The sequence below is a fragment of the Malaclemys terrapin genome, chromosome 7 (assembly GCF_027887155.1).
Source record: "Malaclemys terrapin pileata isolate rMalTer1 chromosome 7, rMalTer1.hap1, whole genome shotgun sequence".
NCBI lineage: Eukaryota > Metazoa > Chordata > Testudines > Emydidae > Malaclemys > Malaclemys terrapin.
Window position 1 is genome coordinate 25,024,725 of NC_071511.1, and position 21,882 is coordinate 25,046,606.

General features: G+C 38.5%; 1 protein-coding gene across 3 annotated transcripts in view; it reads right to left on the reverse strand.

The window, feature by feature from the left end:
• APPL1 (adaptor protein, phosphotyrosine interacting with PH domain and leucine zipper 1) overlaps positions 1-21,882 on the reverse strand; it is a 48,110-nt gene that overhangs the window by 13,877 nt on the left and 12,351 nt on the right. For 2 of the 3 annotated variants that reach the window (XM_054035070.1, XM_054035072.1), the window contains exons 5-15: positions 16,673-16,760; positions 15,458-15,499; positions 13,798-13,856; positions 13,173-13,319; positions 10,784-10,866; positions 10,492-10,650; positions 8,639-8,827; positions 7,053-7,095; positions 3,313-3,369; positions 1,771-1,877; positions 1,032-1,214 (exon numbers count right to left, since the gene is read on the reverse strand). In XM_054035070.1, coding sequence (XP_053891045.1) covers positions 1,032-1,214; positions 1,771-1,877; positions 3,313-3,369; positions 7,053-7,095; positions 8,639-8,827; positions 10,492-10,650; positions 10,784-10,866; positions 13,173-13,319; positions 13,798-13,856; positions 15,458-15,499; positions 16,673-16,760 — 1,157 coding nt within the window. The remainder of the gene's footprint in view (positions 1-1,031; positions 1,215-1,770; positions 1,878-3,312; positions 3,370-7,052; positions 7,096-8,638; positions 8,828-10,491; positions 10,651-10,783; positions 10,867-13,172; positions 13,320-13,797; positions 13,857-15,457; positions 15,500-16,672; positions 16,761-21,882) is intronic. The other variant, XM_054035071.1, reaches the window with a different exon arrangement.

Sequence of the window (21,882 nt, forward strand, 5' to 3'; positions counted from 1 at the left end):
GCATCTCTATAAAATCTCTCCCACCCAAGACAAAATCATGAATGTATATGATAAAAAAATATCTTTGTTGACATGAGTTTTAGGTACACTATTATATGTTTTTCATTGCCTAGAATCCAGTTCAGGTCTTATCAACCTATTTTAATCAATATGTTGTATACTTAATTTGATGCACTGTTTAACAGTCTCATTCTTCTAACAAAAAGGAAAAATGAGTTGAGTTGAATACTGTACATCACACGATTTAAATTTTTTTTTTCCTGTGTGAACTCTAAGTTTCTTCTCTCTGGTAGCAGACACTCCAGCATGGAGTCAAACAACTCACAACTCAAATATTTTTGTAAGAAGACACCCGTAAGTCACAAGACTTAAGTCACAAACTAGTTTTCAGTTTCCCTCAGATGAATGGGATCTACTATCAACGAAAAAAGATTAATACTTGAATTCTGTACAAACAGTTCTGTAAAGGCAATGCACAGTATCTTATCAGGCATCTTATTTTGAATGGGAAAATAAAACAAACAAAAACAAGCAAGAGAAAGAAGTGGTTTTATATTTTGGGATAACCTGTCTGTAGAAGATTGCTCTAGAAGCCTAGATCATTTTCACTCACCTTTTAGTTTAGGAAGAGTGCCATCAGTATGCCATCATCACCTGGAGGCAGGGCTACCAAATTTCTCTTGAGTTTCCAAGAGGAAATACCCAAGGTTCTGAGCGAGCAAGCAATAGGAAAGGAAAATATATTTTTTAAAACCAAATGATTACGAAGCATAAGTTGTTAAACATGGTGAGAAAAGCAGCTGCAAAACTGAAAAACTACATCTTCAATCTACAGTAAATACTTGGCATTTTCACAGTTATGTGTGACGAAGATACTGTTTTGCAGCCCTGCTCTCTGCATACTTATCACAAAAAACATCAAAGCAAAGACAATACACATGACAAAGTTACTGGCTGGATACGCTTTCCTTTTGTTTCTGTAACTGTAAAACAGACAAATACAAGGATTTTTCTTCCACTGTTTCTCCTACCTGCCCGATTGCCCTGAGGCTTTTGCCTGACCAGGATGATCTTCACTAACTGGAGAAATTATGTCAAATTGTATCGGTGTGTCAGGGGCAACAAGGGAATCCAAGGAAAGTGCTGATAAAGCTGCTGATTCAGATCCCAAAGACCCAGAGCTATTAGTACGAGCTGTCGGAGGCCGAGATTGTCTAAAACAAAACAGAGAGCGATGTAAGCTTATAGATAACAAATGAAACTCCACCGTGGAAACAGATATAATATTCTGAAACTTGGGAAAAATAAAACAAGACAAATATTAGAAGAAATTCAAGAGGAACAATACTACCGAGTAAAAAGAAATGCAGTCTAGATTCAATTTCAATCATTTACTACTTTCTCTCATCATTGTTACGGCACTAACATACTAGAATGTGAAATATCCTACAGCTAGCAGTCTGATGCTAGTTGTTAAAAATATTGAGAAAATTGAATCAAGATTGTCAAAAGTCAACAAATTAGCCTCATGGCTTAAATGGTAAAGTACAAAAACTGGATATAGTGCTGCATCATTTATTTCTTAATATACATCATAGAACATTAAAATATTGATCTAAAATTCATTTGCTACATTGTTCAAGAACTTGTTTTTATCCTGTTAAAGGTTTTAAAAGTCACTGTAGACAACTGAAACCTTTTCTGCAAATCATGTTATTTTAGAAGCCTTCACCAGACACCCATTAGAAATGTGCTCTTAAAATGACCAACTGTTCTGTACTGTACATTGTTGGCCGCATGCTCTCATGTCTCTGTTGGAAGGAAGGAGAGGGGGTGACAGCCTCCAGAGCGGATTGATTTACACGTGCAGCAATTTCCTAAGTAATTAAAAGAAAAAAAAGGTAACTGAAAACATTTTCTCCAAATTCAATTTAGAATGTTCTGTCTAAATTTTATTTACATGCAGTAAGAGAAACTATAAATTGAACCTATGCTGGAATCACACATGTCCCTATCAATGGCAACACCTGTTAATACAAGGATGATATATGGCCCCAACTCTGTATTCATCAAAATATTCATGTATATAAAACTCACATTTGTTTCACTGATGTTAGTAACTGCATAGTAGGGACAACAAAAACCTTTGGTTTCCTATTTACAGTTTAGTTAATTTAGACTCAATCACACAAATAGCTTTGCTATTATCCACAAACTCATTATTAGTCCAAAAATTGAAAACTGGTATCACAAGCAACGTTTTTGTTTCACACTGAACTGGCAGATCTACACTTGTCAAGTTTCCTGTATTTAATGATGAGCTTATATTTCATGGTTCCATAGCGGATTCATGTACAATTTAATATAGTGCCTGTATATTATGCTTCCATTCGTTCTCAACTCTAGAATATGTTCAGTGGAAGGTTACCATTCTGTGCTTCACAACACTGCACCTGCCAAAGGCCTGAGGCAGAAAAGTATCTCATTTGATTTATATACATACCGCACAGGACTAGCAGAAAGCAGTAACATCACCTGTGAGAATCACTTAGCAGTTGCAAGTAAGAAGTGTGAGCATTTATTCAACCAATTACCCTAATTTACAAAGATTTTGGGTGTCCTCCAAGACCTCTGAATAACCTGAGTTATATTTTGCCACCTATTGAATAATCAAGACCACTTTGATTAGCTCCATGCGTAGCCTCCTTCCTACACAAACTGTTAATATGTTAATTTTGTTCATAGATAGGGCCCTACCAAATTCACAGTCCATTTTGGTCAATTTCATGGTCATAGGATGTGAAATCTGTATAGTATAGGGTACAAGCACACAAAAGAACAGATTTCATGGTCCGGGATGTGTTTGTCATTGCTGTGAATTTGGTAGGGTCCTATTCATAGGATTATTTGACAGTCAGCTCGATTAGAAAGTGAAGTTTTCCATCGCTCACCACAATGATTTGTGATAAGCAAAATACAGGTACAAGTTCTTGAAAACTAACTTTTAGAATGTTATTTACATTTTCAGTAATGCTAGTTTTTAATGTGCCCTCTTTTCATCATTCAGGTGGAAGAAATGTGTATTACTTGCTTATAGAAGTTTATAGTGCTGCCAATACACACATTGCTTTACAAAACAAAGTTACATTTCCTGCCATGAAAAATTTCTAGTCGGAGATGTAAGAAGCATTCAACTTAATTTCATACTATCAAATTAGGTCTAGCAGATCTCTTAAAATGAATACATTTCTAAATTTAAATGTAATTCTTTGGGTTAGTTTTGGGTATTATAAAACAAATGATCAACATTACCTCAGGGTTTTCACTTAGGTATATCTGTTTAGAGATGTTGTTTATTGTACATATCCACTAAAAGAGAGGGAAAAAAAGGGAAGCATTAATAAGTATATTGTAGTTTTAAAAACCTGTTTAAATATCTTAGCTGATTTTTCTTCCCACCACCTCCCCGCACTTAATTTGTCACTTTAAGGAGTGACAGGCCAGGGCCTATGTATTTCACTGAATTTGCCATGAAATTCACTATATAGCAGAATTTACCTCCAGAATATTGCAGCCAGCACCCAATATTTTGTTTTCTATCTCCCTGCCTTACTGAAACTTGCTTGCAGCTGCCTCTTATTTGTCAACTTTTCCCTGAAAGGGGGAGTAAATTGGATTACAATGCATGCTGCCTACACTGTTCCATGGAGCCCAAGCTAGAATTCAGCTTGTAGCCAGAAGTTTGTAGGCTAGCCAGCTGGGCTACTTGGAGAACAGTGCAGCAGCAGAGGCCCAAAGAGCTGGGGAGATGAGCTGCTGAAGCTGGCTACAAGCTCCACCTCATTCTCTGGCACGCTTGGAAAAAGGAGGTTATGAGGTGGGCTGCTGAACACTGTGATGGGAGCTGAGGCCCAGGGAGCAGAGCTGGTTCAATTGGGCATCTTAGCAAAAAAAACCATCCTCAAAAACAATCACTGTCAAAAATAACTCACTAATTTTACAAAAATGAGTATTTTCTGCTATGTTTCATAGATGTGCGGGGGAGGGGGGGAATGAGATGGGAATGAAGGGTATATCCCAGGTGATAAAAATATCACAGGAATTTAGGGGTCCTTGTCAAAGTGCATGGGTGCATGCCCCGATGATTGCAGCGTATATTCAGCAACACGGAGCAGCATGATTTCGCAATATCCCCCTTTAACTGCCTGCTCAGACTTGAATTATAAAAATCTAAAAGCTTACAAACGTTTTTATTCTTGCATCAAGAAAGTCTATATTAAAAATGAATGCAAAGTAATAAATATTTTTATTTAGCAAATATTTAACAGCGTTTAACAGATTTGCTACACACAATTTCTGGAAAACCCTAAATAGAGTCAAGAATTTAGTGAAATGTGTCTGATCAATAGGCTTTATCTGAGCAGTTTGCTAACAGATCCTTTTCAGTCTTCAGATCTATAGGGAGAAAGATGCCCAAATGAAGTCTAAAGAAGTACCTCCTTTGTTAGCTCAGAGTAGTTCATAAAAATTACATTTTAAAAATGTAGTAAACCACAACTAAATTATTTCTATTGTCACATCTTAACCCCCATCCCTCTAAATTAAAATGTTTAGGGAAAAGATTATGTGAACTTCCACTCCGTCTTCATTCTCTCCGCATCTATACTTGACAACACCCGAAGATGATGGCACTGAATATGAATGCTGAAGAGTCATTTGAAAGTGTCACAGGGTGCCTGGTCCCTTCAAGACCAGTCCTCTGTGACTCATTAGATGCCTCAGAGTAGAGCAATAATTCTCAAACTTATATATATAACGCGGTAAAGCAGTGCTCCGGGGGGGCGGGGCTGCACACTCCGGTGGATTAAAGCAAGTTCGATATAACGCGGATTCACCTATAATGCGGTAAGATTTTTTGGCTCCCGAGGACAGCGTCATATCAAGGTAGAGGTGTATTTGGGTTGTTAAAAGTAGTTCTCGATATGATCTGATGGTTTTCATATCTGGTTCAAACTTTACATAGCATTCCTGCTTATAGCATTGCTGCTCCAGGTCTCCGGAGAACAGACAAAGGGAAAGTTTTTTCCTCATTTTAAAAAATTCTAGTCTTCTCACTGGCTCTTTTGGTCAGGTGCCCACTTCCTTTTCTTTACCTGGGAACTTTTAACCCTTTACAGGTAAAGCAAGCAGAAAACAGCTACCAAGGGGGATTTGACAGCTAACTGGCTGCCTGGGTGTTCATCAAAGGGAGCTACCCCCTCCATCCCCCGGCACATCATTTATCACACCTCTTGATCCCTGAGGGGTCCCGACCCCCAGTTTGAGAACTCCTGGAGTAGAGGCTATTTAGCTCACCTGGTTCCACTTGAGGGCAAATCAATTATCTATCAATCATAGCTAGGGAGTGACTCGGAGCTTCTCACAAAGGAGTTCAGAGTAGCGGGAGGAAGCTGCAGGGAGGAAAGACATTCTCTGCAGGCCCTCTCTAAGCTAGAGAGGGGGAGCTGCTTGGAGTAAGAAAGTTCAGGCAGGGGCAGCCAGTGAGGTCTGCCAGATGAAGGAAAATATAGGACCAAGCTGTTCGAAGTTCCTGGATAAGGGAAGCAAAGAACTGCTGCTGAAAGCCTGAATAAAGAATGGCTATGGGGAATTACCTCAGTGTAGATTCTGAAAGAGCTGGAGGGGAGTGGGGGAGGCCCAGGAACACTGGGGAAAGCCCTGGTTGGACTTAAAGAGAGAAGCCTTTAAAGAAAGAAGAGGGATGGATACTAAGTATGTGGGACTACTGTTTAATCCCAGAATGGGGACAGTGGCGAAATCTGGTTGTCTTCCACCTATAGCGTGAGCTGCACAAGATGTGAGAAGAGTCTGGGCAGACAGCAGATGAGAAGAGTCACATAAGAACCTTTACATTGTGACCTTTGACTCTAACTGGGTAGGTATGAAGCCTGTATGTAAATAAATCACTCTCAACAAGAGTGGTTTTTCATTGAAAGAGTGATCAGTGGCAACAGCATAGGTGCATTCTTGCTGCAAGGTGAATCTGGGGACCTCAACTCTTACAGAAGAATGAGTGTTGAATGCAACCAGAAAGCAAACATTTGGTTTTTTGTTTGAAACATGTATTTGCTTGATCACCCAGCAGTGGGCAGTGAGATGTGCAGTCTTCCTAGCAGATAATGAAAGCATTAAATGCCTTTCTATACTCCGCCACTGAGCTTCTTGCTAAGGATGCATGATCCTGTGCTTGCTTCTTAACTGAGTTCTAAAGCTACCATGAAAAATAACCTTAGCAAAGACATTAAGGCTATGTCTACACTACGATTTAAGATACGCAAATTCAGCTACGCGAATAGCGTAGCTGAATTCGATGTATCGCAGCCGACTTACCCCGCTGTAGGGATGGCGGCAAAATCGACCTCTGCGGCTTCCCATCGACGGCCCTTACTCCCACCTTCGCTGGTGGAGTAAGAGTGTCGATTCGGGGATCAATTGTTGCGTCCCGACGGGACACGATAAATCGATCCCTGAGAGGTCGATTTCTACCCGCCAATTCAGGCGGGTAGTGTAGACCTAGCCTGAGAGAGCATGATTTTTACAAAATTAATTCTATGATCTTTTGACTGAGCACTTTTTAAACAAAGTTTGGTCTGGTTTTCCTCTTGTTTTGCAACAAGGCACTCAGGATATTTCATTTTGGGCTTTCTTTTGCTTTCTATAGCAGGCGGACTTGAAAGGAAAAAAGCATACAGCACCCCCCCCTTCCCCAAAAAAGGTGTGCAGTAAGTGTTTGTTTCCCTTATGACTATGCTGGCCATTTTTCCTCCAAATTAAATCTATAGGTCCCCACTGACCATCACTTTTGCTGGCACAGATTTTTTTTCCAGGGTAGAGACAAAGGGACACCTTCCTGACACCTGTCAGTATGGGTAGAAGAAATCTTCAGGTCACTATTCACTTTGGGTCTCCCAAGTAACCTAAGAAATATTTCTTATGTGTAATGAATTATCAGCAAAAGCAACTGAACAACCACACACTTGCTGTAAGCTTACCTCTTCATAATCTTTTTTACTCTCTGCCTGTAAGATTGAAGATCTGAAAGAAGAGAGAATAAAAAAATTCTAAGGCTCACTTATTTGAAAGAAAAAGATCCTTTCAATAACTTTTTGTCTGGAGGTAAATTTTCCCCTTGATATATGCACGTAACTTGTACTAATAACACTGGGAGCTATGCACACATACTAAATGGAAACTAAATTTAACTGAAGATGTAAGCAATCTTATTCCTATGCAAAAATCAGGCAAGGGTGCACATATAGCAACTGAACAATCAGGTACTATGGTCTGAAACAGGCTAGACGGTTTCACATCCATGGGTATGTTTACACAGAAACTAGATATAGTGGCTGGCCTGTGTCAGCCGACTCTGACTCGGGGCTGTTTCATTGCTGTGTAGAGGCTTGGGCTGGAGCCTGGGTGCGAAGACCCTGTGAGGTGGGAGGGTCCCAGAGCTTGGGTTCCAGGCAGAATCCAAAAGTCTACACAGCAATGAAACAGCCCACAGCCTGTGCCCCACAAGCACTAGTCAGCTCACTATCTCAGACCCAAAACAATGACAGGGCCTTGCACATGTCCAAACAAAAGAAAAGTATTAATGTAGATGACGCCAACCTTTTTTCTCTAGGATCTAGATATTACTGCACAAAGTAAAGAACTGAATATTGACTCTTCCTTTCTAGAAGAAAACATATAAGAAGCTGTGCTGCACCTTGCTAAATTTGGAGCTTCTCATATTTTGGTATGACAACCTCAGTTTTAAAATTGCTGGGAAGGGTAAGAATCAAAGATACCCAAGCTATGGATGATTTTGTTGATAGAGATACAAAAACATTATTTTAAAAAGTTTTTGATTAAGGATTTTGAAAAGCACTTCATACTTTCTATGTATGTAAAGTCATTATTCAGATCACTTTCACATCCATGCGTACAAGACTAATAGTTTTTTAAAAATATCAACAGAGAAACATCAAGGCAAGTCATTATGCAGATGTTTGTTAAAACAATTAGGCTATTATAAAAAAGGATAATAATTTTGTAAGTGGTCTCATAGGCTATTAGTGTGTGCTATGGCACAAATCAAGATATTTTTATGTTCAAATGGCCCCAGTTGTTAGGGAATTCAGCCCTAACAACATGCTATATACACCAGACGGTTCTAAGGCTAAATGTTGGGTTATGATGAATGCAAGAGTACTTATACTTGATTATCTCAAAACACCAATTTATCCAGTATATAAATTTATGCAATATATCCAAATAAAAAGTGACATTCACACAGTTTAAATGAATATAGATTACAGGTTGTCCAACATGCAATGTAACCATTTATGGTTATGAAACTGTTGTGGGCTTTGATTATTTCAACCTGCTATCAGTCGCTCCATGTGGCTATTGTTTAGGATATGGTGGAGAAAAAAAGGGCAGTTTGTAGGGTTGTTTTAAAAAAAAAAAAAAAAAAAAAAAAAAAAACCACACATGTTCAAATTTAAACCAGCCAAAATTGAAATTTGTCTCTTTTTTTCAGTTAATGAAGATAGTGTCATTTATTGATGACACTATCTTAAGAATGAATACTAACTTTTTGCCATCAAAAGATGTTATCTGAAAGCAGTATCTTCTGTCCTCACAGTCCACAGCCATCACGGAACAGTTGTCTATGTCCATGACAAGTCCTCCAGCTACGTCACCTCTTGCCTGACTCATTAGGTTTCCACCCTGAGTAAAGTAAAACTGTCTGTCCCAACTGGAAGACACCAGCCCAGTCTTACTAAAACAAGAAAGAAGACACTGATTGAGTGGATTGCATGTTTAAGCCAGATTCCTAAGTTAGAAAAATACAAAAGAAACCAGAAAAACAAGACCTCCAAGTCTTTTTATGAAAATAAAACCCAATAGATTTTCACTAAGTCCTAGATTAATTTATACAACATAGTTGGTTTCTTCACCATTTGTACCATTTTACTTCAAACTAAACAGGTTTAAAATCCTACAGTTGAGTTGTACAATGAACCATGTAAAAGTGATATGCCAGCCAACTGTTACAGCTGTAAGAAACTTAATTAGAAGTAAAGGTTAAAACAACTGTATTTTAACCAGTGGTGTTATGGGTAATAAAAATCAAAGGGTCTTCTTTTTTCCTTACCCCTTTGGTGGTATGATCAAGAGTTCTTTAACAAAAACAATGCATTTTGTTTTAATCCACTGAGAATACTTAATTTAGATGTCAAGTATTAATATCAACATAGCCAACTAAAGATCCATCACTTTCCACCCAATTTATTTATTTGATTCACAGGAAGAGCCTGCAGGAGCCATGGACCACAGCATATAGCCTCTGCAGATCTATATAAAAGAATTTCATGATAAATAAATTGAGGTATTGCACTGAGAATACCCAAACACTGGAACTTCGTGTTTGGTTTTGTACAGGTCTTCTCACTTCAAGATTAGCTACAAAAGTTGAACTATTTAAATAATTCATAGTTCAAGTTCAGGAAAGTACTTTTCCTCTAGGTTGTTGTTACAACGTTAGTCTGATTTTTATAAAGTTCACCATGTATGCAGAACATGGTATAAACTGGGAACGCACACACTAAGCTTTATAGCTTTAATTCGTTTTACCAATTGTAAAACCAATAGGTTGCCTTTACATATATGGAATAACACCTCCCTCTAGTGGGCCAAAAAGGCACTCCTTTAAATTGCCATGCATGTTCTCAAAAGTCTGTTTAGTATAATGCATAATGTGTTTTCCTTATATTTCAAAAGTACAAACACTTATTCTACTGTAACCCAAACTTTTATCCTAAAGTTGTATTATACATAGATAACGAGCAACATAATATAGTATTAATCCTTCAAATACTGGCTTATTCTGAAATTACGACCCAATTAATATTGAATAAATACATATATCTCCATATTTCTTTTATAGGCACAAATATCCAGGAGCAAGGACACAGTCTCTCTCTGCATTCAGAGAGAGGGGATTAAGTTTCATTAATAAAGGAGCATAATTTCTCTAACCACTAGATGGAAATCAGGAGGTCTCTCTCTATTCCTGACTGCCAGGCTCTTGTGACTATGAGGACGTCACCTGATCTCTCTCAGTGTCTCCATCTTATGGCATTAAGAACACTTACCTTTCTTTTAAGATCACTGAATGAATAATGCAAAGTATTAATAGGGGGACCAATTACTAAAATCCAGAAATTAATGCCAACTAATACACAACTCAATCTATCACATGAGGAGAATACAAAGAAAGGAAGCATGTCAGGCTTCTCTGTGGCTAGTTCAATTTGACCAATTAAATGTTTATGTACAATCCAATATAGCTGTGTTTATAAATATCACTTCCTTAACCAACATGCCTTTTTTTAAAATAAGTAAAGGTCTTCTGACATTTTTAAATAATAGTAGGTAGCTTACTTCCTTGCATTAAGATAGCCAGCTTTCCGTGTTAGATTTCTATGGACAGGAAATTTTGTTGTGTCTGGATCAGGTAAATATAATGGATCACTGGCTACTTCCAAGTCCTCTATGGTCTGCTGCATGGTTTCTACCTCAGAATCCATTTCCCTGCGAACACTAAAATAGCATAAAATACAATGTGTTATTAACAGAGATGAGGTAACAGTAGGCAGACTCAAAAAAAAGAAAATTAGTGAAGGCAATATTAGGCATTAAAGATACAATTAAATAAATAAGAACAAAAACTTACTTTTGTACACTTGTGCCAATATTGGTTAAAAATTCTTCCAGCTGCTCAGTAAGATTTTCTGAACCCATTTTAAAGAAACTTATCTTTAAAAATAAAAAAATAAAAAAAAAAATAAAAAAAAGAGAGAAACCATTCATTTAACAAATCAAACAAAAGCCATCTATTTCTGTTTTTTAAAAAACCCTAGTAATAGATCCAATAGTAGGAACTCTAAAGTCATTGTGATTGTGGGGATATTCATCCCGCTAAATCTAAAGATTTTGGAACATGTCCTTCATGCCTCACAACACTGCTCAGATAAGATGTAAACAGAATGCAGCTGTATTGTTTTGCTTTACTGCAGAAGATATTCAAATTTAGTTCCTACTTCTGTGATGGAGCTGTAGAAGAGAAGCAGTAGTACTCATATTCAAGAAAAACATGGAAACATTTCAATCACAGTATGGGGATAAAATAATCCTTTTATGAAGGGAAAAAGGAGGCTAAGTTCTCTGGTAATGACATTTGCTGACAAGGTCTCTATATTAGCTTGTTTTTTACTACAAACTTTTGATCTGTTTGAGCACACAAATTATTTTCATTGTGACTCCATTTTAAGAGACACTTAACACTGATCTTATGGGTAGTTCTGCATAAAACAAAGTAGGAGATTGGTGTATTCCTGGTTCCAGCAACATCTATGGGAGATTTGCCATTGATTTCAATGAGGTCAGAGTTTCACCAAATATACTCACATAGCAAAGAAAATGAATGATGAGTCAAGTTCTGTAGCCTGATCCATAGATTATGTATTAATTATATTGATTACCTAAGAATTCCAGTTATCGCTTTGAGGGTTGACAGGTTCTTGCCCCAAGATCAGGCCCAGTATTATTAAAATTACTATAGAGTTGGGAACCCTGATGAGCACAATTGCAACACTCACACTATAGGAATGCTTCTATATTTACAAAATAGTTTATTAATACATTTAGGAAAGTCACAAACACTCTAACTCAGTGAGGTAGATAGAGACACTACAGAAGTGCATCTGCATGTCCATATATTCAGATCACCCCTTGCAGAACAATCCGAAATGTTAGTTATCTTCCTCATCACCATCACTTTCCTCCTTATCACCAGTGGCCATCATTCTGGCCTCTTTCAAGGGCTACACCTCTCTCTTACCCCCACAGGCTGGGATGCAACTTTTCTGTTATGCTGAGGCCACTATATCTAATGCATTGTTCAGTAGGGTTTTTCCCATTTTCCTTATTTGTATTTCCTCATCGTACTAATGTTGAGGTGTCCTTCTTCTATAGGTTAGTATATTGATATGTGTAACTACCATTTGTGGTTACTACTTCCATGTTTCTTATGGTAGCACTTACTGGAACATTCTACTTCCTACGAGTGAGCAAGCTCTTCTTTGTTCCTAAAATCAAAAGGTAATCGGTGATCTATGCCAAGGGTTATGGCCTACTTAATCACACTTACGCTAGCTTATGCGTCAGCGAATGTATTACAGGATACTGTAGGTTACTTGTGTTACAGCCAATATAATGAAAGATACAGCCAATATAATGAAGGCAAGGCAGTGACTTTAGTAAAGGCAAGCCTGTGGGCTACAGTTTCTTTTCAAAACTTAGTGACAGAGACAGAAAGTGATTTGTCATATTGTCTCTGAACACATATGTAAAAAGAAAAAGTGAATTGTCAACAATTATCTTTAGTAAGTTAGCTACTAAACTGAGCGAGAATGATTGTGGACACCATTCCAGTGCCTCCAGCATTCCAGCAGTGATGAGATTGCAATGACTGACTCTAGGCCTACATCTACATTGTGCCACAGTGCAAACTATGGGGGGCATGAGTTGCAGAGTGCACCAAACTGTTGCAGTCTTAACTGCCTCATGTGGACACTGCTGGCGTGAACTAAAAGGTACCTAGCTTGCATGAACATAGTCCTCTTTCAAACAGGACTATGTTAACACAAATTCGGTACCTTTTAGTTCACACAAGCAGCATTCACATGGGACAGTTAGATCACAAGACTTCAGTGAGCTCTACAATTCACATACTCCCATAGTCTTCACTGCAGTGCACTGTAGACAAGCCCTAAGTCTTCTTCAGAACAGCTGCCAAAGGAGAGTAATAGTACAAGCTTCCCCATATCATTCCCTCAGAATGTGCTTCAATACTGAACTGAAGGAACCCTTCTCTTGGAGGTGAGAAGACCATACCATTGCTATACTCATTCAGTTCTTAGCTTCCCTGCATACTTGTCAGTGCCAAAGATTTACTCAACGGTCACCAACAATGCTGTGAGAAAATTCCTACCAGCAATGCTGTGAAAAGTACTTTCCAACCTTTTTTCAAAGCTACCGCTTTCAGTGTTTGAAATATTCACCTGTGCTTGCATATATCCTAGCAAGGGTTCCAGCATGGCTATTTTCTTCTTGTACTGAAGAGTATTTAACGCACAGAAATAATGCATCATGGTCTGATGCTGTTTCTTCTTGGAAGTATACACATCTTCTGTAACTTCATACTTGACCTAAAGAGAAAAAAAGTTACAAGGTTTGTGACTCGTTGTTTAGCATATCCTTTCCGTACAGGTTTATTTATAACCAGCACTGAAACATTACCATTAAAAAAATTCACCATACACCAGAAATGGTACTTTTTGCCCCATGACTCCTTTTCTAAAGATTATGGAGGAGGAATTCATGGTAATCAAACCCTGCCTTCTGTTTTTCCAGCACTGAGTTCTCTCTTTAACCAAATGTACCTGAATATAATATTGCATCCTTACACTCATAGCATTTTAAAAATATTACATGCCACTCCTACAATGCAAAAGTAGCTTTTGTCTACTGTAAAAAGTTGTCTCTACTATTAGAACCTGAACTATCAGAATTTAAGTAAAGTCTACTCTGTTGCATATTGTTTGCCATCATTGGAGATTATGTCTATTCTAGAATATCTTGGTTTCCCTCCTCTAAAGAGGCTGCTTAAAAGTATGTCTCACAAACCTTTTCATTCTCTCTTCTTTTTGACAGCCGACTGTATCTGTTAATGGCAGTATCATGATCTAAATAATAAAATATTTAATATCTTATAGTCATTTAATAAATTAAGCAGAGTATAACATAGAGAAGATACAGTAATAGACAATATTTAAATTCAATGAAACAAAATAAAACCACTTAGATTTTTAATGGTTTCTTTCACTGACACTTGGAACACAAAGCTCTCCAAAATTAAAACCTCAATCTTTTAAAAAATGAAATCTCATGAATAATTTTTGTTCTCTTGACTATCATTCCACTACCCTAGCTACCTAAGCTGGATACAAATTCTAAACAGTTATGCAAGTATCCTCACAAAAATTAGAAACAGAAACTGTCAGGAAAACTTTCCCTAAATACCTATTATTCTTTGAAGTGGTCAAGCCACAGTTTCTGAAATGGAGAAGCACTTTTATTAATAAAATCATCTGCATATTCTGTTCTATAAAGAAATAGATTCCATCTAAAGCTTGTCCCCTTTATTAACATATACGAAAAGGCTTAACATTAAAGAAACTGACTAAATAGTGCCTTCTCTCCTCTCCAACAAATACCAGTTACATTTTTAAACCAACATTACCACACCTAACACAGAAAAATAAATATGAAATAGCAATTTTAGGGAACTAAACTTCCATTAATTATACCAATCCCTATTTCACAGAGCACAGAAATTCATAAACCAACTGAGACCTAAACAATAATACACTTCAACAACAAGGAGTCCGGTGGTATACAGACTAACACGGCTACCCCGATACTTAACAATACACTTTGTCATTCTATTTTTACTATATTTAGTGTTTTGTTTCCACCAGTTAGTAGTAACTGCATTAATTTTCAGTTACGTTTTCACTAAGGTATTATAAGTAAGTTGTCACAGGCTGAGTGGCCCTTTAAAGGGAGTCAGGCCCAACTTTGCCTGTGACAGAACAGCTACTCTCCCAGCTGATCCTAATCATCTAGGAATCAGATAGCCCTGCTCAATTATTAGACCTAGCCAGGAAGGGGTCATAGAATGACTACAAAGGGCAAGAGAGCTCAGTTGGAGGGGAAAGCTGCAGAAGGGCAGTTGGGCTCCTCCGGTAAACCCTGGAGAAGGGTAATCCCCAGGTAAATAGGTTGAAGAAAGATTGAAGGTTACAGGAGGGAAGCTGCTCCTGTGCCTGGCCCTGGAAAATAGGAGACTCCCAGAGGGAAAAAAAAGCCCTGAAAGTCAATGCTTTGTAGGAGAGCAAAAAAGAAATGAGACCTGGGCCCAGGAGAAGCAGAAGATCCTTTTGTTTATGTGGCACTCAGAACTATTGTCTAAGTTTGTTACTAATACCTTGCCAGGAGGTGCTCGGAGAGATTACTAACTGTGAGTTTCCTGGGAAGTGTGGGGGACTGAGGCAGGGCGAGTAGAACCAGGGCAGGGCTATGGAGGCTCACCTTGCCACATGAAATTAGTTTGTTTGGACTCCAATTTTCCATAAACTTTTGAGACTCAAGCCTGGGATTTTCAAAGAAAGCTAGGAAAGTTATGTGCATTGAAAATCCCTTTTAAATCCCCACCCTCCCTCCTGATTTTATATTCTGTCATACAAATATTCACAGGAAAATTAAACTTTTAAGGTGTACTTACCATTACTGGCAATTTGGAAAACTTCTTTTAAAGTCAATATCTCTGCAAATAATATTATATTTGAATAAGAGACCAATATCAGAAGAAACTATAACATTATTATAATGTGAATATTTGATAGTGTTTTAGTTTTCTTTTTAAAAGATTGAAGAAAAGTGGCCTCTATCTCTGGATCCATGAGAACTTCAAGTACTTCCACAGCCAGGTAATTGGTGTAAACAGAAAGTGTTTGTAGAGTACATAAAGATGTGAAATATAATTTCAGTTGCAGGTTATGCACTTTTGTAATGAGCACATTTTCAGCTGTGAGTATGGCATCAGGAACTATCTTTGATAACCACTACATAGTTAATGGCCACCCTTGAGAACTATGAAAAGTAATTTTAGACTTGACTGGAGAAATACCATTGCTTCCTTGTTCTGAAAAATAACATTGTCTACTTTGTTCCATAATCACTTCTGCAACCTGGCATTGCACCTACAGAAAAGGAAAATAATCTTTTCTGAAATCCATAAAGAGTTATCTGGATTATGGCAGAGCCATTGTTTTTCCTTCAGTGTAGTGTCTACATTATTAGTATGGAAGGTTTTACGTTAGGAATTTTAATTAGTGTTTTTTTTTTTTAAATTCACTGTATTTTACATACTTGAAACCAGCTTTCAATAGTCTAGTAAATTTAGTATGCAAATAAAATCTGCCATAATTACCAACTTCACATTATTAAAGAAGTGCATCTTATTTTGTTTAATATAAAATAAAGTGCTCACAAACTATAAGCATTTGCTAAAGCCAACTATTTCACCAGCAGTGTCAGAGAAACCACCTTACAAATCCAGACCTATTATACTGTTGAGCTACGGCTACAACCTACAAATTATTTAGATCTTTTAACTGAAACCTGATTTTTTTTTTTTTTACTGGGATCACCTATGTGAAAGGCTATTGCAAAAAACTAGATCTTGAACAGGACTGTTTATTGGCAGAAAGGAATTAACATGTTTTTTGACATGACATGGGGTTAATCCCTTTAAACATGAACAAAGTTTTGTAAAATATCTGTTTAGTATTTCTAATGTCAATTATTTACACAAAAAATATACAAGTTTGAGACAGCTGGAGTATATTCAGGTGTAAATTAAGTGATGTAGCCTGCAATTAGGTAGAGCAAGAGCTATGGATAAAAACCACTATTTGAACCAGTTTGACTACTCTACCTTTTAGATCCCTTTCTTTAAACTGAGTAATGGGAAACATCATGGCATCAGCTAGTTGAGTTGAAAGTACTGCATGACAAGAGCTGAGCTGTAAGGGGAAAAAAACAAGAGAGCAAATAGTCAGCTATGTAAGTAGTTTTTGGAAAATATTACTAATTCCAGTTCTGCTTGGCTTTAATAGCCTCCATGAGCAAAGTTGCTTTGGTATAAATTTCACTTACAGATGACAAGCAAGTCTTTAAAATATCTTTCCTGAGCTTCAGCCATGTTTGCAAACTACTTCAAGCTAAAGAAGGATATTCAATACAGAGTTTTAATTTTAAATGTATGTGTTAAAAAGTAACTAAGTCCCTCTCAGCCTTGCAGCTAACAGCATGAAGTACATGTTGCAGTAACAGAAGGATTTTTTTATTCAACTTTTGTAGGTCACCTTTAGGAGAACTTAAGGTTACACACTGTAGATAGATAGCTATAAAAAATATAGTCTTTGTATCTATGTGGAGGAATGCCAAAGCACACTGAGATCCTGCAGATGTGTGTTATAATAAAATAGGCCAGTATGGAAAAGACTTAATTATGTTCGGACACTGAATGAAGCATATAGCTTTTTAGCTGATAATTGTACCCCTTTCTTGAAAACTTGTCCTCTCTTGGTTTTCAATAGAGCTGGGAAGGATAGCTCAGTGGTTTGAGCATTGGCCTGCTAAACCCAGGGTTGTAAGTTCAATCCTTGAGGGGGCCACTTAGGGATCTGGGGCAAAATCAATACTTGGTCCTGCTTGTGAAGGCAGGGGGCTGGACTCGATGATCTTTCGGGGTCCCTTCCAGTTCTAGGAGATAGGTATATCTCTATATTTAAAAAAAAAAAAAAAAAAAAAACACAATTTCTGTTCCATGAGAAATTTAGAAATGTCTAGTTTTTGTTTGGAACAGAACTAAGCGAATTGAAACAAAATTGACATTGTAAGCTCCAACCCTGAGGCTCCTGGTTCAACCATGGCTCGCAGGACCTGTAAGCTCCCGGTCACCAGCAGACGGATAGGGAGCCAAAAGCTTAGATGCCCTGGCAGCCAGAGCTGGAGCTGACCTGGGGGCTTTGTGCTTTGAAAACAGTGCTTCCATCTCTGTAGCAGAAAGCCTAGAAACCCTGGGGCTAGCTGCATGTCAAGACTGCCCAGAGCCATGGACTCTGGGGTCTCCAGCCCCAGGGCAGCCTGTGTGTTGGGGCTGCCTCAGACCATGAAAGCCCAGATTCCCCCAGCAGCCTTTCAGGCAAACTGTCAGGCTATTAGGCTAGGTTTTATCAGAACCTTGCCTGTTGGTCATTGGAGGACTGAATCACACGTTTCTGCAAAACATTTTTGGTCTGATGAATCTGCCTTTTCCAACAAAAGTGTGTGTGATGCTGTATGGAATATCGGTGACCATTTATAATATTATTGATACCAATATTACAAAATTGCAATGAATCTTATACAAGATATGCCATGTAAGGTATGAGTGGAAAAGTTATGATTTGCTAATAGGATAAGCTTGTTTATATGTATGTATCATCTTTGAGTTATGAATGTGTGATATATTTGATATCTCAAACTTGTGCTGTGTATCTGGGTGATACTGAGACAGATTGGCATCACATTATCCAGCCTGCTCTATGGCCAATCAAAGGCAATCAGCTGTACAATGAACCCATTGAGAGAAGCCAGGGACTATGCCTATGAGTCAGCAGGACCTGAAGGGACATGCCTGTGGACAGGGGACTCCAAAAGCTTTTCCCAATGTTGCTAACTTAGCAACTTTGTCACAAGATTTAGTGACATTTTGGTTTCCCTAGTGAGAAAATATAGTGACTTTCACTGCCACTTAGTGACATTCAGAGAAAGAAGGCACCAATATCTCTAGTCACAAAATCATTCACAAGCAGCTCAATAATGTTAATAAAATCCATTCCATGCTCTTCTTTACTACATTCTGTTGCACACCAAGTCAATGTCATTACATCTCAATTGAGCATGTCCTCAGAAGGAATCACATTCCAGGGCATCTTGGGCTGAAATCACTAATCTGCAGGCAAGGAAAAGAAGTTTGTGGAGGCTAATTAAATACTTTGCTAAAGCCAGGTGCACTTTGGAGAGAGCAGCACATTAGCCAGGGCTTGTTTTTACCCAAATGTGTTCTTTCTCACCCTTCCATAGTAGGTAGCACACTCTGTGATGCAGGGAAAGATAGCTAATTAAGTGGGCGGGGGGGGGGGGGGGAGGGGGAGAAGGTAGGTGAGCCAGCGAGGAGAGCTGCATGGATGGAAGGTGGGGTGGGATGAGACAGGGCCATGTGCCCCAATGGGGTGGGGGGCACCGTGCTTCCCTGAATGAAGTCCTTACTACAGGATCAAAGGTGGAGCTGGCTTGATTTCAGTTCCCCTTTACTCCTTCCCCTGGCTTGGCCTGGGGTTAGCTGCTCAGCTGTTTTCAGAAATTAAACCCTGGAAGCAGGGGGAAGGGGTCCAGCTAGCAGATTTTTGTCTTTAAATCTACTTTCTTGGCTCCCTGCGCCAAGCTCAGGTGAGGTAAATGTCCTCTCCCCCCTGCTTCTGGGCTTTCCCTTTCACTAACCTGTCAACTCAAATCCAGGCTGGCAAGAAAGGGAGGCTCAGCTGAAATGAACCAAGCCAGCTAACCTGGGCTGCAGTGCACAGAGCACCCTTCCCAATGAACAGACAGCTGCAGTTTCCTTCCCACTGAGCAGAGGGTGCCCTCCTAATGATGACAGTGTACTGGTGTAGTTGCTTCTGCTGCGCAACAGAATGTAGTAAGAGGAGCATGAAATGGATTTTATTAACACTATTGAGCTGCTTGTGAATGATTTTGTGACTATACTCATGTGTGTGTATATATAGATAAAAATAAAAATTCTGTTATTCTCTGGAAATTTTGTTCAGTGACTTTTGACTCCTTTTTTGAGTACTTAAACAGCTACATCTAGCAACTTTTCAGGGTTGGTCTGGTAACTTCCTGCTTTGTGGAGTTGGCAACACTGGTTTTCCATGCGCATGTGCTCTGAGCTTGTGTTTGGGGCAAAGGATATAGAAAGGCAACTGGATCATCTCCATTTTATTTTCAATACTGCTTCTCACCTCTGGAGCAACTTCTCTACAAACTGAAGCTTTGAACAAAGGACTGAAACCCACTGGATATGTTGCAGAGGGATTTTACAAGCAAGCAAACTCACCAATGCTGCTAAGAACCTGATATATGGATTCTGAAGGTGTGTGTGTGTGTGTGTGTGTGTGTTTGCTTTGATCATTTAACAATTCTCTTCTCGTTCTTTTCTAATAAACCTTTGGTTTTACATACTAAAGGACTGGCTGGCAGCATGGTATTTTGGGTAAGATCCAAACTAATACTGATCTGGTAATGTGGCTGGCCCTTTGGGGATCAGAAGAACATTTTGTATAGTAAAGAGAGTTTTAAGTAACTTCTCACTTTACTGGATTTATTTGCTGATTCAGAGCCAGAGACTGGAATGCAATAAAGAAGGTTATGTGATTTTTTTTTTTCTTTCAGCTTCTTGATAACCAGTGCAGTGGATCAAGAGCAGAGTTTGTGACTGGTTGGTGAATCTAACTACAGTGTTAACAGCCAGTTGGGAGGGGGGGGGGGGGAGATCATCTCTCTTTTTTGCAGCCTGCCCTGTCATTAGCATTTCCAGTGTGCGATACCCTAGGCACCTTGGGTCACACCCTGATTCATCAGAAAATTCCTGTTCAGCTGAAGTTTTCAGGACTCCATCCTCTCACGCTTCTACCTTTCCCTGATTTCTTCAGCTTGTACTCATCTCATCAACAACTTTCTGTGTGGGAGTTCTACAGAGCTCTGTTCTAGGCCCATTCTTCTTCTCCCTTTATATATTTTCACTCTTGGTTATCTCATGGGCTAATATGACTTCAGTTCAGACTTTATGCTAATGACTCCCAAATCTACCTCTCCAATTTTGATCCGACTTCCATCATCCAATCCCACATCATAGCCTCTCTGTCTCTTCCTCAACATAAACTTAACATGGCTAAAAGAGAATTCTTTAATCATCCCTCCCAAGTTCTTTCCATCCCCCCCACCATTTTCTGTCAATGTTGACAACGCCACCATCTTCTCTACAGCCCTGGCCTATAATCTTTGGGGTGGGTAACCTTTGACTCCTCCCTTTCTTGGTCCTAACACCCACGCCATGTCCAAATCTCATGCTTTCTTCTTTAATAACATTTTCTCTTTGTCCACCTAGCTAAAATTCTCATCAACATCTCATCATCTCCAACATTTAATACTGTAACCTACTTCACCCTTTTCTAGTCCAATAAAAGCACGTCCCTGTGATTCTCACTATATCATCCCTCTTTGAATCCCTCCACTGTCTATCATTTTACACTGCATCCAAGTGAAGCTTCTTGTTCACACCTTTAACACCTCACAATTATGACCCTACCTACTTTCTGCTCTTCTACCTTATCAAGCCACTTCTCCATTATGACAACTATGCCAAGCTTGATTGTCACTTAACCCCTCAAGCACCATTACAGTTACTGCCATGCTACTCTTGATGCATGTAGCATCTTCCCCAAACAAATGTGTAAGTCTCAACTGCCTTGTCCTCCCTCAAATCCCTCCTCAAGATCCATTGTTGTTGTGATGCCCACATAAAATAGCTAAATGATCATGGCTGGATAGAAAGCCAATAAGTTCCTGATAAAAGCTTTTTAAATATAGAGAAGTAAGTTATGGAACTATTAATGCACAAACCTTATATTAAGTGTGTAAAATTACTGTTACCCTTTTCTTCCCTATCCCTTCCAATTTCCTTCCTATTATGTTTTTACATTCACTTGCTTCATCGTGTCTTAAATTGGTCTGCACTGGTTTGACCAAGAATGGCATCTTCAAATGTCTAGTACAATGGATCCCCTATTTTAACTGCAGTTTTGAGGCGCTACCCCAACACTAATTATAAATGATAGTGTATATTTGAAATTGCCCTTGATTTAAAGGTTATTCACTTTGGTGTGAACAGATGTTGAAGAAAGTGGTATCAATTTATGTCCACAATTAATGCTTATACTATAAATCTGCTGCCTTCTAGTTCTGTAGGGTAACAATTTTTATGGCAGATTGCTACAGAAAGTTACAGGACATAAAAAGTACATTGTTTAGAAACAATGT